Source organism: Eschrichtius robustus, chromosome 20, assembly GCF_028021215.1.
Source record: "Eschrichtius robustus isolate mEscRob2 chromosome 20, mEscRob2.pri, whole genome shotgun sequence".
NCBI classification, from domain to species: domain Eukaryota; kingdom Metazoa; phylum Chordata; class Mammalia; order Artiodactyla; family Eschrichtiidae; genus Eschrichtius; species Eschrichtius robustus.
The window spans coordinates 2,280,344-2,296,851 of NC_090843.1; the positions used below are offsets into that span (position 1 = coordinate 2,280,344).

General features: G+C 40.7%; 1 protein-coding gene across 4 annotated transcripts in view; it reads right to left on the reverse strand.

Annotated features, from left to right (window-relative positions):
• Nucleotides 1-5,410: 5,410 nt before the first annotated feature.
• ABCA6 (ATP binding cassette subfamily A member 6) overlaps nt 5,411-16,508 on the reverse strand; it is a 61,696-nt gene continuing 50,598 nt past the window's right edge. For all 4 annotated transcript variants that reach the window (XM_068530736.1, XM_068530735.1, XM_068530737.1 and 1 more), the window contains 10 exons: nt 16,299-16,416; nt 15,068-15,159; nt 14,648-14,826; nt 13,759-13,834; nt 13,587-13,681; nt 12,390-12,509; nt 12,050-12,190; nt 10,197-10,276; nt 6,831-6,886; nt 5,411-6,698 (listed from right to left, as the gene is read on the reverse strand). In XM_068530736.1, coding sequence (XP_068386837.1) covers nt 6,597-6,698; nt 6,831-6,886; nt 10,197-10,276; nt 12,050-12,190; nt 12,390-12,509; nt 13,587-13,681; nt 13,759-13,834; nt 14,648-14,826; nt 15,068-15,159; nt 16,299-16,416 — 1,059 coding nt within the window. In that variant the 3' untranslated portion in view covers nt 5,411-6,596. The remainder of the gene's footprint in view (nt 6,699-6,830; nt 6,887-10,196; nt 10,277-12,049; nt 12,191-12,389; nt 12,510-13,586; nt 13,682-13,758; nt 13,835-14,647; nt 14,827-15,067; nt 15,160-16,298; nt 16,417-16,508) is intronic.

Sequence of the window (16,508 nt, forward strand, 5' to 3'; positions counted from 1 at the left end):
TATCACACAGTGTAATTTTAAAGACAATAGCAAGATTTCTATCAACGGTCAAACCACTGCTGATGTGTCTTCCTCTGTCCCATTTTAAAATGGATGAATAAAATTATTTCTTGTCTTATTTCTGCCAGACACCGGAAATAAGACAAGAAAACAAAGCTAAAAAAAGAGTGCAAACTTAAGCAAGCAAGTTCTGAGGTGGTTTGGCAAAGGCTGATTGATAAACCAGCTAAAATATGATTTGTGTGTAAGGATAAAATAGTCACATTTGTCAAACAAAATCTGAGATTTCTCTTTTATAGATCTCTCTGATAATGGATAATATCTCTTATATTGGATCTCCTTCAAGAAGAAAGAAATTGAACCCAAAAGGAAGTAGTTGGATGTTGGAAACTAATAAACACATTGGTAAACTAAATAAATATTGACTGTGCAAAGAAAGTAATGATGACAATGACTAATTAGAGTTGGGGGAGGGAGGGTGTTAAACATGATATGGGACTAAAATATCAACCAGCAATTATATGGTAGAAGAGAGAGCCATGATCAGGGTTAAATTCTCTGGAGATCTTACAGTTCAGGATAAGGACAGAAATACTGATTAAAAGTGCATTGTCCAATATGGCAGCCACTAGCCCCAAGTGGGTATTTAAATTTAAATGTTAGTTCATTAGAAATCAATAAAATTTAAGATTCAGTTTCTTCACCTCTGACATGTGGAGAGCTTGGAAGTCAGCATTCCCATCCTAACGACAAGAAAAAGTTAAGCAAACTGAAAATCAATGATGTGCCTTGGACCCATCAAGAGTGAGGTCTCAGGGCAAACCACAGCCCTGAAATCTGGACTCATAGGGGCCCAAAGGTGTTAAGAGATGAATTGCTTTTTAAAATTCAGACATGGCCTGCTTTTGTTTGGGTCTACACTCAAATATGGCTTTCTTTAGGGTGGTCTTTCGCCTAGGACTAGCAATATTCCCAGACATGGAATATGCATTCCCCAAATCCAGTAAACCAAACGCCACGCTTCTTGTTTGGTCCTAGGGGTGGGGAACGGCAGCAGTTTATTTTTAGTTGCTCGTGGATTATCCTGGTGGCTCCTGCCCAACTTACTCTTAAGGATTTTACTGTCAGGGCAGGTCCTTGGACTTTTGCTGGATTTATTAATCCAGCCTTGGTTGGCTATATGAGTCACCATTACATTGAACTCATGACATCATTAATATGGTGTCTTCCATTTCCAGTATTATCATAACGTCATCAATATGGTGTCTTATTACACTGGAGACCCCCATCAAGTCCAAATCCCTTCTGACCAAATTATGACAGGAAGCTGGTGAGTTTAGATAACCCACGAGAGCACAGCAAACAAGTTGGGATCCTTCTCCTGTGAACCTGAACTACAACGGGCTCTTTTGCAAGACTGAAATGGAGAAGAAAGTGTTTGCAAAAACAATTACTAAGTACAAGTCTCCTCTAGCTTGTTGTATTTTGTGTGTGTGTGTGTGTGTGTGTGTGTGTGTGTGTGTGGTTGAAACCATGTCCAGAACTGCTGAGGCTATCGCCGTGCAACTTTATTTAGAAGGACCTCTGCTGTTAGTCTCCATGAGCTACCAGCCTTTGTCACGGGACAGAGAATTCATTGGTCCCAGAACTCCAGCTTCTAGCATGTCATTAGTTAAAGTGGTCATCTCTTTTTGGCCACCAACTACTCTATATTGTTTTAAATTACCTACCTGTGTGGGTTTGGGCAGTTCTACTGGTTCCCATTCAGTGCATCCAGTTAAGACAGGCCTGAGGGTGGACTTGCGTGCTTTCTGTCTACAATATTAGGTAGACAAAGCAATCTCCAGTCAGACATAATATCCATCCCAATAATACTGATATATTCAGGTAACGGAGACTTGATCACTTCACATGAACTTTGCTTAAAAATTTACTTTTTGCCTACATTTTCACCTTAATCCCATCAGCCTTTGCATCTTCTTATCCTATCTAAATTTAGCTGCCATTAAGACTTCACCAACAGGTTTCCAATCACAGTACACTGGGCTCTTGGGTTAAGGAGTCCCAGAAAAGCCTCTCCCCCTTCCTGGCCAGTAACCCACACATGTGCATGTGGCCTTGGATCCCCACCATGTAGGACCAGAAGATTCTGGCCTCTCCTTCAATCTTTATGATAATTAATCTGCTTAGCCACTACCCCAGGCCATTCTGGGTGGGGTATCTGATCATAACGTTTGCCTTCCGTTTTTCTTAATTCTTCCAAACTGGGGTAAATGGAGTGAACTTCTTTGGGGCCTTCTGACGTTGGAGTGCCACTGGTCCACCCAACCTTCCGCAGTGCTGCATTGACACCACCCAGGTCCACCACATTCATCCCATTTCTCATTAACCTTCTTGAAAACTTGCCCCCTCCTAGGTCAAGTACCTTGACTCTTCTTTCTGCCTCTCCTCATTCTCTCTTTAGTGGCCTTGGTATCAGTAAGATAGATCCCTACGGGGAAAATGAGACAGCAAATCTGATAAAGCTTCTCAAACTGTTGGATTTCGCAAGAGCAATGTCACATGGGGTGCCCATGTAAAAGACACCCCCTTAATCACCGCATTTACCGTAACCTGGTAAAAGGCGTATTCAGTGGGTGAATGCCCCAGTCCTCATAAACCCAATCTCACTAGCCTTTGAAGCATATCAACTGTCTCATCTGAGATTCCACCAGGCATTTCCTGGGGCAGGCGGGCAGTCATCCTTTTCAGGATAAATGCATTTTACGGTGGCTTTTATCCCATCCACCAGGCTGGCCATTCCCTCAAGAATAACCCTCTGTGTGTCTGGATCACATATAGCCATCTGTGACTGTTCAGTTGTGAGCTGCAGGTCCCGTGAGACCCCACCATGCCCTTCCCCTCTGCAGCCCTCAAAACCAGACACAGCCCCCAAATTAGTCACTCTCACAATCCATTTGAGTCAAGGTTCTTCAGGAAGTTGATGATACTAGTCCAAAAGATGAGACAACTTCACACTATACCCCCTGCCTCGGTAGTTTCTTGTTTTTTTTTTTCCTCCACCACACTGACTTCCTTTTTGGAGACTGGAGGCCACAGAGGTACTTTCCTGGCATGATTTTTCCCTTTGCAGGCAGCTTTGAGGTTAGCGGTCAAAGCTAAGACTGACCCAAAACTGAGCTTTGTCCAGCATCAAGGTCCAGCTCAGCACTTTCTCTCACTTTAGCTGCTATAGACAATAATGACATAGGGATTGTATGTTTAGCATGCTTATTGTTCTGCATTTCCTTGCATGTCCAATGAACCATTGCGTCTACTCTCATCTCTAATTCCACTGGTAAGTGTTACCTTTGGTAGCTGATGTTTATACCGCGGGTGATGGGGGTAGCTATCAGGGACCAAAGGTTCTCCATCCCCTGCCCTTGCATTCTTTCTTTTCCCAACCTGCATATTTCCATGAGCCAGAGCCGTTCTAGCAAATTCCACTTCACTGACACCAAATGTCTAGGAAAAATACCCTGTTTTCTTTTGCCCGCACACGTCACGTCTGGCCACCATACGTGTGGGTTTTGAGCCATAGTGAGCAACTCTCCACCACCACCTGGGTGTTGGAGAATTCTATTCAATTCAGTGTAGTTCTAGCACTAGCTCTCTGGTTATTGTCAGATCCCACAGGTTAAGCCTCAGTCCCACAAAACTACTCCCACTACAGATGCTAATTACGAGTCCTCAGCTGGTCATCTGTGCTGCTGACCAATTGGTTATAAACTGGGCTTCCTGTGACTTCCCGCCTTGGGTTCAACAATTTGCCAGGACAGCTCACAGAGCTCAAGGAAACTTACTTAGGTTTACAGGTTTATTATATAAAAAGAATGTGATAAAGGATTCAGATAAATAGCCAAATGAAGGGAGTCATAGGGTCTGGAAGGGCCCTGAGCACAGGAGCTGGGGTGTACCATCCTCCTGGCATGTGGATGTGCTCACCAACCCAGAAGTTCTCTGGACCCAGTACTTTTGGGATTTTTATGGAGGCCTCATCAGGTAGGCATGATCAATTATTAACTCAATGTACAACCCCACTCCCCTCTCCCGAGAATGGGAGATGAGGCTGAAAGTACCAAGTTTTTCATCATAGCTTAGTCTTTCTGGTGACTAGCCCCATCCAGGAGCCCACCAAGAATTGCCACGTTAGAATAAAAGATGCACTTATCGCCCAGGAAATTCCAAGGAACTTAGGAGCTCTGTGTCAGACACTCCTATTGCTCAGGAAATTATGAGGGTTTAGAAGCTCAGAGTCAAAGACCAAATATTAGCAGAAACTAGGGGCAGAGATCAAGGTATATATTTCTTATTTTTTTACACAAGTGAATACAGAGAATCACAGCCAAGATCAGCTTACGCAGAGCAGAAGCCACTAGAGCCATAAGCTGGTAGGAGCAAACACTTAAATGGGGATTTTGATGAATTGCTGGTGGCTGAGTGTGGACTAGGTGAGAGAGGGGTCCTGGGGTCAACAGTACGGGGAGGGGGGAGGCAGAAGCAAGTGGGTGTAACCGGAGGGGGACAAAGATTATAGGCCTGGAAAGATGCATCTACTGCTTGAGATCTGAAACTACAGCAGCGGGAGGAGGAGAGAGACCCTCTGACCTTTCTCTTCCCGTCTCTTGCTGCTACTTTCTGTTGGGTTGGTCAAACCCAACTGGAAGCCACCCATCAAAGAAGGGAACTGTGAGGCAAAGAAGGGAACTGTGAGGCAAAGAAGGGGAAGTCAGCTTCCCCTGCAAGGGGATGTTAGGAAAACAGAGAACAAACCCAGTACAAGACCTGTCCACAATAAAATTAGAGATGGTGCAAACTCTCTATCCTTTTTTAAAAAAAATCCCTTCCTTTGTTTTGTTCTAATGACCTTCTCTTTTGGAACCCAATCACCTGCTCTTCAACACAATCCTAATAAAAACAAAAGTTAATATCTTCAAAAACAACTGTATTATGATGGTTTTAGCAAACTACATCCAGATTAATCTTTTAAAATATTCATAGTACTACATCTGATATTGGTTATTCAGTACTTTGTAAACATATTTCTATAACAGTTAAGAAAATATATCATTTATAAAGAGTGTAAGTAAAGATTTCATCATACTGTTATGTAAAATGATTGTATATGTTGTCATGTTACACAGTTGAGCAAGACAGGATTATTTATTGCTTGAGTTTAGAAATAATTTAAAATCAGCTCTCATTGTGATATGGATTTACTTTTGTAGGGTACTAAGGGCTCCTGAATAAACAGTAAACTATAAGTCATTTATCATAGATTTGGAAATATAATGTTCCAGATATAATTATGATATATGTAAAATACACAGATAAAATATTTAACCATGTAAAAAGTTTATAAAATGGATAAGAAAAAGATTAAAGTACAATCATAAATGAACAAAGAATACAAATAACACAAAATAAAATGCAAACATATAAAGCTGCAACCTCACCATAAGTTTAAAAGTAAATTAAAACAATTTCAATGTTATATCAGCAAATATGCATATGTATTTAATCAGGAAATTATATGTACTATCATGATTCTAACCATGTAAAAAATGCACTAAAGAAAAAAGGAAATAGTTGATTGGGGGGTATGGAGAAATGGTAGTGACTCTTTTATTCAGTATATTCAATTTCTATATTTTCCTCTATTATACACATTTTCTTCTATGAGCATAACAACTTTTTAAAAAGTTATGCAACGTATCACCCTCAGAAAGCAGCAAGAATACTGCTTTGTCTTCAAAAAATTTTCTGATGATATTCAAAATGAAGTAGCTATTGTTTAAGGGAAAAAATAAAATAATATGTAAAGCTAGCACAGACTTTGGGTAATACAAAAGATATGCGCACATGTGTGCATATATCTTCTTAAAATAGCAGTAAATACACAGAAAACTACTGATCAGGTGATACAGGAAATCAGTGCCCCCCACAATCATAAGAACATACTCAAACTTTTGAAAATCTGAACAAATACTGCTGTGATTCTCATTGTTTTCAAAAGGTATATTTGAACTACTTTTCCAGAGCACATGCTTGTTCATTTGTGAATACGAGGAACTCCTAATCCTGTGACTTTTAAAACAATTTCTGAAGAGGTTTCAGAGGAAGACCCTGGGTTGTACCTGTGTATTAAAGCAAACTCATACACCCAATGTATCACAAACTGGTCTGCAACAATCATGCAGTTTCTAGCTGTTGAATACGTCCCTCACCTTTGTCAGCAAGGGAATTTTAGAAAGTCGTCATACTTCTAAAAAAGTCATATTTCAAAAAATTCCAAATGTGTGGCTTTATTTTCACAACACCCTATGCATGGCTCTTCAGGTATCTCTTCTAATACTTTGTATTGCCTTTATTATAGATCTTCTACCACTCCAAAAGTTAAAGGGAAGAATAATTTTTTAAATTTATTCATTTATTGACTAAATATACAAAATATACCTAATATTGATGTTAATAATTTTTTAATTATATACACTGCTAATTATTACATATGACATAAGCTTATAAGACATCAACAAAGAATGATTAGGTCTGAGGTTTCAAGGGTCTTCTGAATGAGGAAGGAGTTTCCATCTCATGGTTGTATCAACCTCTTCATCAAAATTTCCCAGCTCCTGCTCCTTAGAAAGCTCTAAGGACACCTAAACATGTGCCAAAGAAGAAGCACAAAGAATTAGCAAGCTGTTGATTGTCTTCTAAATAAACAGAAAGCATGCACGCCACTTTCATGTGAAATTTACAGGAATGATACCAAACCATACAGGTTGACTCACCTTTTCCAAGGTGCACTGAGAGAGGCTGTATTCTTCCAGGTTAAAGTTATGTTTCACTGAAAAAAAAAGACTAGTAGTAGATGCTTACAATTTATCTATTACCAACCATCTTTTCAAAGTCATCTGAAACAAAACTGCCAATAATTGATATAAATGGAATATAGAGCTGAATGAACAAATGCTTGGTGAAAGAATGTAGTAGTGAAAAGTCATAGCATCAATATAAATACGTATTTTTTTGTTGATATTATAATTATTTATTGTTTTTTTTATTGGGGTATAGTTGCTTTACAATGTTGTATTAGTTTCTGCTGTACAATGAAGTGAATCAGTTGTACATATACATTATATCCCCTCCCTCTCGGACCTCCCTCCCCCTGACACCATCCTTCCCACCTAGGTCACCAAAGAGCACTGAGCTGACCTCCCTGTGCTATACAGCAGGTTCCCACTAGCTAACTATTTTACACATGGCAGTGTATATATGTCATTCCCAATCTCCCAATTCATCCCCCCTCCCCCCAGCCCCGTGTCCACACGTCTGCATCTCTATTCCTGCCCTGCAAATAGGTTTATCTGTACCATTTTTCTAGATTCCACATATATGCATTAATATACGATATTTGTTTTTCTCTTTCTGACTTACTTCACTCTGTATGACAGTCTCTAAGTCCATCCACGTCTCTACAAATGACCCTATTTCGTTCCTTTTTATGGCTGAGTAATATTCCATTGTATATATGTACCACATCTTCTTTATCCATTCATCTGTCTATGGAAATTTAGGTTGCTTCTGTGTCCTGGCTATTGTAAATAGTGCTGCAATGAACACTGGGGTGTATGTGTCTTTTTGAATTATGGTTTTCTCAGGCTATATGCCCAGTAGTGGGATTGCTGGGTCATATGGTAGTTCTATTTTTAGTCTTTTAAGGAACCTCCATACTGTTCTCCATAGTGGCTGTATCAATTTACATTCCCACCAACAGTGCAAGAGGGTTCCCTTTTCTCCACACCCTCTCCAGCATTTATTGTTTGTAGATCTTTTGATGATGGCAATTCTGACTGGTGTGAGGTGATACTTCCTCGTAGTTTTTTTTTTAAACTTAAAAAAAATTATTTATTTGTTTATTATTATTATTATTATTATTATTATTATTTTGGCTGCACTGGGTCTTCATTGCTGCGCGTGGGCTTTCTCTAGTTGCGCTGAGCGGGGGCTATTCTTTGTTGCGGTGCGCAGGCTTCTCACTGCGGTGGCTTCTCTTGTTGTGGAGCATGGGCTCTAGGCACGCGGGCTTCAGTAGTTGTGGCACGCGGGCTCAGTAGCTGTGGCTCACGGGCTCTAGAGCGCAGGCTCAGTAGTTGTGGCACATGGGCTTAGTTGCTCCGTGGCATGTGGGATCTTCCCAGACCAGGGCTCAAACCTGTGTCCCCTGCATTGGCAGGCAGACTATTAACCACTGCACCACCAGGGAAGCCCCTCATTGTAATTCTGATCAGCATTTCTCTAATAATTAGGGATATTGAGCATCTTTTCATGTGCCTCTTGGCCATCTGTATGTCTTCTTTGGAGAAACGTCTATTTAGGTCCTCCATCCTTTTTTTTTTTTGATTGCGTTGTTTGTTTTTTTGATATTGAGCTGCATGAGCTGTTTGTATATTTTGGAGATTAATCCCTTGTCAGTTGCTTCATTTGCAAATATTTTCTCCCATTCTGAGGGCTGTGTTTTCATTTCAGTTATGGGTTTTTTTTGCTGTGCAAAAGCTTTTAAGTTTCATTAGGTCCCATTTGTTTATTTTTGTTTTTATTTTCATTACTCTAGGAGGTGGCTCAAAAAAAGATCTTGCTGTGATTTATGTCAAAGAGCGTTCTTCCTATATTTTCCTCCAAGAGTTTTATAGTGTCTGGTCTTACATTTAGGTCTTTAATCCATTTTGAGTTTATTTTTATATGGTGTTAAGGAGTGTTCCAATTTCATTCTTTTACATGTAGCTGTCCAGTTTTCCCAGCACCACTTATTGAAGAGACTGTCTTTTCTCCATTGTATATCCTTGCCTCCTTTGTCATAAATTAGGTGACCATAGGTGCGTGGGTTTATCTCTGGGTTTCCTATCCTGTTCCATTGATCTATATTTCTGTTTTTGTGCCAGTACCATACTGTCTTGATTACTGTAGCTCTGTAGTATAGTCTGAAGTCAGGGAGCCTGATTCCTCTAGCTCCATTTTTCTTTCTCAAGATTGCTTTGGCTATTTGGGGTCTTTTTGATATGACTGAAAAGGGGTTAAAATCTAAAATATATAAACAGCTCATATAAAACCAAAAAAACCCAAACAAACAGCTTGATTAAAAAATAGGCAGAAGACCTGAATAGGTATTTTTCCAAAGTAGACATACAGATGGTCAGAGGAATATGAAAAGATACTCAACATCACTAATCATCAGAGAAATGCAAATCAGAACCACAATGAGATATCACCTCACACTTGTCAGAATGGGTATCATCAAAAAGACCACAAATAACAAATGCTGGAGAGGGTGTGGCGAAAAGGGAACCCTCTCGCACTGTTGGTGGGAAGGTAAATTGATACAGCCAGTATGGAGAACAGTATGGAGGTTCCTCAAAAAACTAAAACTAGAGCTACCATATGATCCAGCAATCCCACTCCTGGGCATATATCCAAAGAAAACAAAAACAGTGATTCGAAAAGATCCATGCACCCCAATGTTCATAACAGCATTACTTACAGTAGCCAAGATATGGAAGCAACCTAAGTGTCCATCTGTAGACGAATGGATAAAGAAGATGTGGTACATATCTATACAGAATGGAATACTACTCGGCCACAGGAAAAAAAAAAAAGAACAGAAATTTTGCCATTTGCAGCAACATGGATGGACCTGGAGGGCATTATTCTTAGTAAAGTAAGTCAAAGACAAATACTGTATGTTATCACTTATGTGTGGAATCTAAAAAATACAACAAATGAACATAACGAAACATTTCACAAATAGACTCACAGATCTAGAGAACAATCTAGTGGTTACCGGTCAGGAGAGGGAAGGGGGGGGGTGGAGGCATGATAAAGGCAGGGGATTAGAGGTACAAACTACTATGTATAAAATAAATAAGCTGCAAGGATCTATCGTACAGAACAGGGAATATAGCCAACAGTTTATAATAACTTTAAATGGAGTATAATCTATAAAAATTTTGAATCATTATGTTGTACACCTAAAACTAACATAATATTGTAAATCAACTGTACCTCAATTAAGAAACGAAAAAAATAAAGCTAAATCCAAAAATATTATCTAATTTTTGATTACTTCTTCAGAAGTTTTATTTAAAAACGGTCATTCTTACCTGCTTCTAATTTGTGAAAGGCCTGAGACAGGGGGCGAACATCCTCTGTGGGCAGTTTATAGGCCAAGAAGGAGGAACACCTAGAAATAGAAAAATGTCATACTTGACCTTGAGTTTCAAGGGAAAAAAATGACCATCAAAATAAATGTTGACATTGACAGCAATTTCCTTTTAAAAATAAAATCAGTGCAAATTAATGTATGGCTTCCATCTGAAACAGGTAAAATAATTTATCAATGGACATTTCTTACAGTGGCTTTGGTGGCTGGTGGTTGGAAATGATCCAGTATAATTACTTTTATGCTTAGTCTATGCAAACCTTTTTCCTGCGGAACACAGACATTCTGAACGAATCCCTTTGGTTAGTTCAAATTAGGCTGGAACGAGTCCCCACTTAATATTTCATCCTTGTCACCAGAAAGTGAAGGAAAGGTACAAAGTTGAGACTGAGAGTCATAATAGCGTAGGGATTCAAATCCCTTTAAACAAAACTTTCCTGGCATCTGCTGACTTAAAAATGCACAACGTGAAAGCTGTGAGTTAAGTTTTATTTGGGGCAACATGAGGACTCTAGCCCGGGAGACAGCATTTCAGAGAGCTCTGAGAAACTGCTCCAAAGAGGCAGGGGGGAAGGTCAGTATGTGTGTGATTTTGGTGAAGGGGAGTACATGCAATCAAGCACATGCTTTTTGCAGGTTTCTGCTAGTCACGAGGAGCAGACGTCACCATGAAGGATTTTAGTGCTTTTCTAGATAGGAGGAGATACAAGAATTGGGCTCAGAAAACCTTCTGAAAATTTCTGTCTCAAGACCTGTTCTGCCAGTTTTTCCCAGAGCACAGAGCACCTCATTCCTGATCTCCACCCTGAATTCCTTTCAGGGGGTGCTGAAAGTCAGCAGCTGCAGCAGTTCATGATTTAACCCTTGTAGAGGCAGATGGCAAGTGCCAACTTGTAGTTGACGCCTCAAAGGAGAGGACGAGCCGGAACTGATTTTTGCCATCGTTTCCTTGCGCTACTCCTGGCTGTATGACCTCAGGCCCCACGCTCCCAGGCAGCCCTAAAGCTGCCAGACCTCCCGGTCGGGCCCTCTTCAGCCCAGCACCCCCTCTCATGACCTTTCCATCTACTCATCAAAACCGCTTCTTGGATTTGTGACCCTGAGGGTCTGGGAATAGGACTGAATTACGTGCCCTGGCGTATCCCTTAGATAATTCCATTACATTTGAACTGTGCCAAAAGGCAAACAGCCACTGTTACGCCCTGCTTTTTTGCTGTGCTTATCCCTCCAAGAAATTTCAAACTCAGTTCCTGCTCCACGCCCCTGCCCTCCCCTTGAAAAAACAACACCCATATTCCCATGTGCTCACACACATATGCCTTTCTATTCTACATTTTGAGGCATGAAAACTCCACGAAAGGGACATTCTTTGACGGTCTCAATTGCTGTTTCTTTCCTATGAGGATGGTTCATCCTAAACAGTTGCGTCTTTAAAATTGTAACTATTTACATCTTTTAGAGCAGCCTAAGGAAGGTGTCATGGGCCCCGCTGCAGTCTTGTGTAGCTCCAAGTCATCAGAAATCCCTTCCCCCGTTTTTCCCAAGTTCCCCTGCAGAGCTGGGGACCAGCCTTGGATGGCCGAGGAGGCCCAGGTTGGGTGTCCCCAAGTCTCCCTAGGGGGCACAGCTTTCTGGGTAGCTCCCAAATATCATAATCTGGAAGACTTAAATCCATTTTTGAGGTCCCTCACTTGATTGTGAAGTCAAGTAGCCCCTGAACTTCCCACAGAGCAGGAAAAAAACCACTGATGGGAAAAGCCAACACGTTCGTCCACAATCAAAAGCTCCTTTCACCTCTCCTGCTGTGCAGCGTGCGGGAAAAGCTTCAGAACCTCGGTGTGGACCAATGGCACTTGAGAAGTTTCCTTCACTGTTAGTTCGAGAATGTACTCCTTGCCAAGGTGGTTTTTCAGGTGTTGGATGGAACCGATGCATCTGTGAGCAAAAAGGAAAACATGCTGGAAAAAATCTTGCCCCTGAATTTTTTTCATGTTATTCTTAAATTTCAAATGTAGGGAAAGGGGGTCCCTGAGGTAGAGGAAAGGAAGGGCTCCAGCTGATCACAGGGATTTTTGCCGTTTTCATAGCAAATCTCGTTCTGAAAGTCAAGTGCAGGCTCTGGAAAGACACCCACCTCAGCCTTCCGGACACCATCATGGCCACACGGTCACACACGGCCTCGGCCTCGGCCAGGTAATGGGTGGTCAGGAGGGCGCCCCTCTCCGTGTTTTTAATGGCTGCCTGGATCGTCTGCCTGAATGAGCCCCAATATTAACACCATTTTTTTAAAAAAGTGTAGGAAAAAAGAGGTAGAAGGGAAGTTTTATAGATGAAATACAATTTATGGATCATATTTAAATCCTAATTAGAAAAGAAACAGGGCAATGTGAATACTGAGAAGGTTTTGATAAAAGTTTTAAAATATTTTTAGGTGTGCTGATGGTATTCTGGTTAAGTTAATAAAAAAAACTCCATTTCTTTTGGAGAAACTAACTGAACTGTTTATACATGAAGGATACACTGCCTAGTATTTGCTTCAAAATAACGGGAGAGTAGGGAAAAGAAGGGGCAGAGGGTAAAGATGAAGGAAGATTGGCCTTATACAAATAACTCTTGGTTTGATAGATTCATAAATAATTCTCTATCCATTTGTATAAAATTTCCATAACAAAGTTCTTTTAAAAAGTTGGGAGGGACTTCCCTGGTGGTCCAGTGGTTATGGCTCCGTGCCTCCACCGCAGGGGGCACGGGTTCAGTCCCTGGTCGGGGAACTAAGATCCCGCATGCCGTGCAGCACGGCCAAAAAGATTAAATAAATAAATAAATAAAATTTGGTTAAAAAAAAAAGTTGGGAAAATATTGGACGGTCACAAATATGAAAGTGGACTGGAGAATTTTATAATTCCAAATAGAAAGTCCTACGTAGGAAAGTAAAAAGAATTTAAAAACTAAGAAAACCTGGGTCAACAAATTTGACAGATTTGGTGAAAGCCGGAAAAAAAGGAAATGAGGAAAAGATATCAGCAAGTTAACAGTTTCTAAGGCAACTGTTATAGACGTCTCAATAATTGGCAACATTAAAATACATTCCAAATTGCAAGACCTAAAGCTTCAACAAAATACCGAGAGGTGTTTTTTTTTTTTCCCATGTGAATACCACATGCGTATAAAGCACTATTAGAGAGTCTACCTGTTAAATATTTGTTTTCCTAATAACATGGATTGTTTCCACTCAATTAGGAACCAGTGGATTCGCTTTTCCAAGATCAGTTTAAAATGCTACTTGTACGTAAGGTTTGTCCTCCTGGCTCTGAGGGTGATAACTTCTCACCACATGTGCTGCTGCTCTGTTGGATCCAAGCCTGTAGACGGTTCATCCAGAAGCAGGACAGGCGGATCTCCCAGGATACTCAGCACAAAACACAACTGAAATGCAGAGAAACGCCGCTATTTGCTGCCACCAGCCCATCAGCTCTCAGAATAACATCCCGCACCGCACAGACCTTTCTAGTAGCTCCTGCTGTTAATTTCTGCACTGGAACATTCAGCTGTTCGTGCAGTTTGAAGGCGTCCGCCAATCTGATGGGAAACAGGATGAGACTGTGAGATCAAGAGTATCTGGGGAAAGGCAAATCACATGCAAGGGTTACAGCACTGGAGTTCCCTCCTTGGCACTATTATTCTCAAAACTGATGATCAAAGAAAAAAGTTTATTTTGAACATGAGAGATTTTCATCTCATAAAAAAATTTTGAAACTAACTAGAATTCTAACTGAAATAGATGATTATTCATGTTTATTCACTCATTTAACATTTTAAAAATGTATTTTATTGAAGTATAGTTGATTTGCAATGTATTAATTTCTGCTGTACAGCAAAGTGATTCCGTTCATATACATATATCCATTCTTTTTCAGATTCTTTTCCATTATGGTTTATCACAGGACATTGAATACAGTTCCCTGTGCTGTACGGTAGGTCCTTGTTGTTCATCCATCCTGTATATAATAGTTTGCATCTGCTAACCCCAAACTCCCACTCCATCCCTCCCCCCTCGCCCCTCCCCCTTGGCAACCACCAGTCTGTTTTCTACGTCTGTGAGTCTGTTTCTGTTTCATGGATAAGTTCATTTATGTCGTATTTTATTGATAGATTCCACATATAAGTGATAGCATATGGTATCATTTGACATCGACAATTATTCTATGGAATTATTTTTTTTTAAAGATCCCTTGGTCAGGGATGCAGGAAACAAGACCCTGTCCTCCATCCCTGCTCTATCCCTGACGCTCCCTGAAAGGTGCAGACGTCATTCCTACTCTCCACTCTTTATTCGTGATGGTACAGCCTCCCTGCATCTCGGCACAGAGGAACCTCATGACCGCACAGTACCGTGAAATGGCAACGCTGGCGTCCGCTTTACGCAGCCCTTTCACCGCGGCGAACACCTCCAGATGTTCGCGCGCTGTCAGGATGGGCCACAGCACGTTCTCCTGGGGACAGTACCCCAGGAACCGGACGCTGCCGTCCCCCTGATGACCCAAAACCGAACCGTATCCGGTCAGTTCCACCTAAGAAAGTGAGCTGGTTTTAGAAACGTGCAAGCTTTTCTCCAATCACATGATTACTCAAGAAACTGACTTGTAGCTAAAAATCACCCAAATTTTTTGCGAAATATTACAGAAATTACTTCATATGTTTATTAAAAAAAACTATTTAAACTACTAAAAGTACAGTCTTACAAGGATATAACCCATATATATTATAACATGTCTATTTTGGGAATGGAAACCATTTCTTCATTTTCACTACCTCTCCAGCTGTTGGCTTCATGACCCCAGATATCATTCTAATAGATGAGCTTTTACCAGCGCCATTAGGTCCTAGCAATCCCAAAATTTCACCTGAAAGAGAATTACCCATTATCAATATTGGAAGTAAAAGAATAACATAAACATGTTTCTTCAATAAGTTTCTGAGATATATGTGCATCCCTCAGTACCACTTTGAAATTTATAATGTATATGTAATCCATGTCACCAAAACATGTTCTTTAACCCCTATAATTATATAAAACATTTTTGAAAAAGCCTAGTGATTGATATTTGCTATCAATACATAGGTCTTTTTTTTTTTTTTCAGATTACGTTTTCAGCGAAAAAAACGTGCCCAGATATTTTTTTATAGCAGATGGCTGATGTGCTGAGTACCTAAATGCATTCCTAAACTTGGGAAGTCGGGGACGTTTTCTCCATCCCAAATTCCACCACTTGTGTCTGTGTCACTATCATCTTTCATCTGAACTGGTATGAAAGCCTCTTGACTTGTCCACCACCCAAATTCATGAACAAACAAGAACCAGAGTGTAATATTTTTCAAAGTACCAATTAAATGGTGGCAAAAAGCCTCTAAAAACCCTCTGGTGGCATTCCACTAACTTGGTATAAAGTCTAAACTCTGCTGTTTTTCACAAAGCTGCACCTCATCGGGCCCTGCTCACCTCTTTGACTGCACCCCTTCTGTTCACGGGGGCATCCGCTGACCTCCGTTTGTGCCTTAACCACTCCAAAGGCGGGCCTGTGTCTGAGTCCCTGCCCTTGCTGTCTCCTCCACCTGAGGTTCTCTTATCTCTTCATGCTCACGTAGCTGGCACCTCGTTATCACCTAGATCTTGGCTTAAGTGTCTCTGCTCAAGAAACGTCTCCCCTAACCCTAAGTGGATGCAGCCCAAGTCACTCCCGTCATTTCGCATACTTGAATGCTCCACACAGAACTTGCCAGCATGACATCTGAAACTTCTCTTGATAAGTCATTTTTGTTTATCGACCCCCCTGAGGATGTAAAATCCATGAGGTCAGGAACTTGCCTGTTTGTTTCATAATTATATTTCCAGATCCTAAAAGAGCCCCTGGCACACTCAAACAGTATATGTTGAATGAATGAATGAATGAATGCTTCAGCAAGTACAACGGTGCCTGTAACCTAGATGTTCAGTGGGCCTTTCTCAAAATAATGGCGAATTTAAAAAGTGACTCTTCCAAACCTTTTTTAACACAGAAGGAGACATTTCTTGCTGCTATTTTCTTCTTCCTCCTTGAAAAGCACCTTTTCTTCTGGCCTGCATATTCCTTGTGTAGACAGCTAGCAATTATGACTGGTTTCTGGAATAGATGACAGCGTGATTTTCCTCTTAAACTCCAGAGACTTTACGTTTCTGTGTTCCCCCTGCTGGAACCTTTCCTGCCCTATGTCA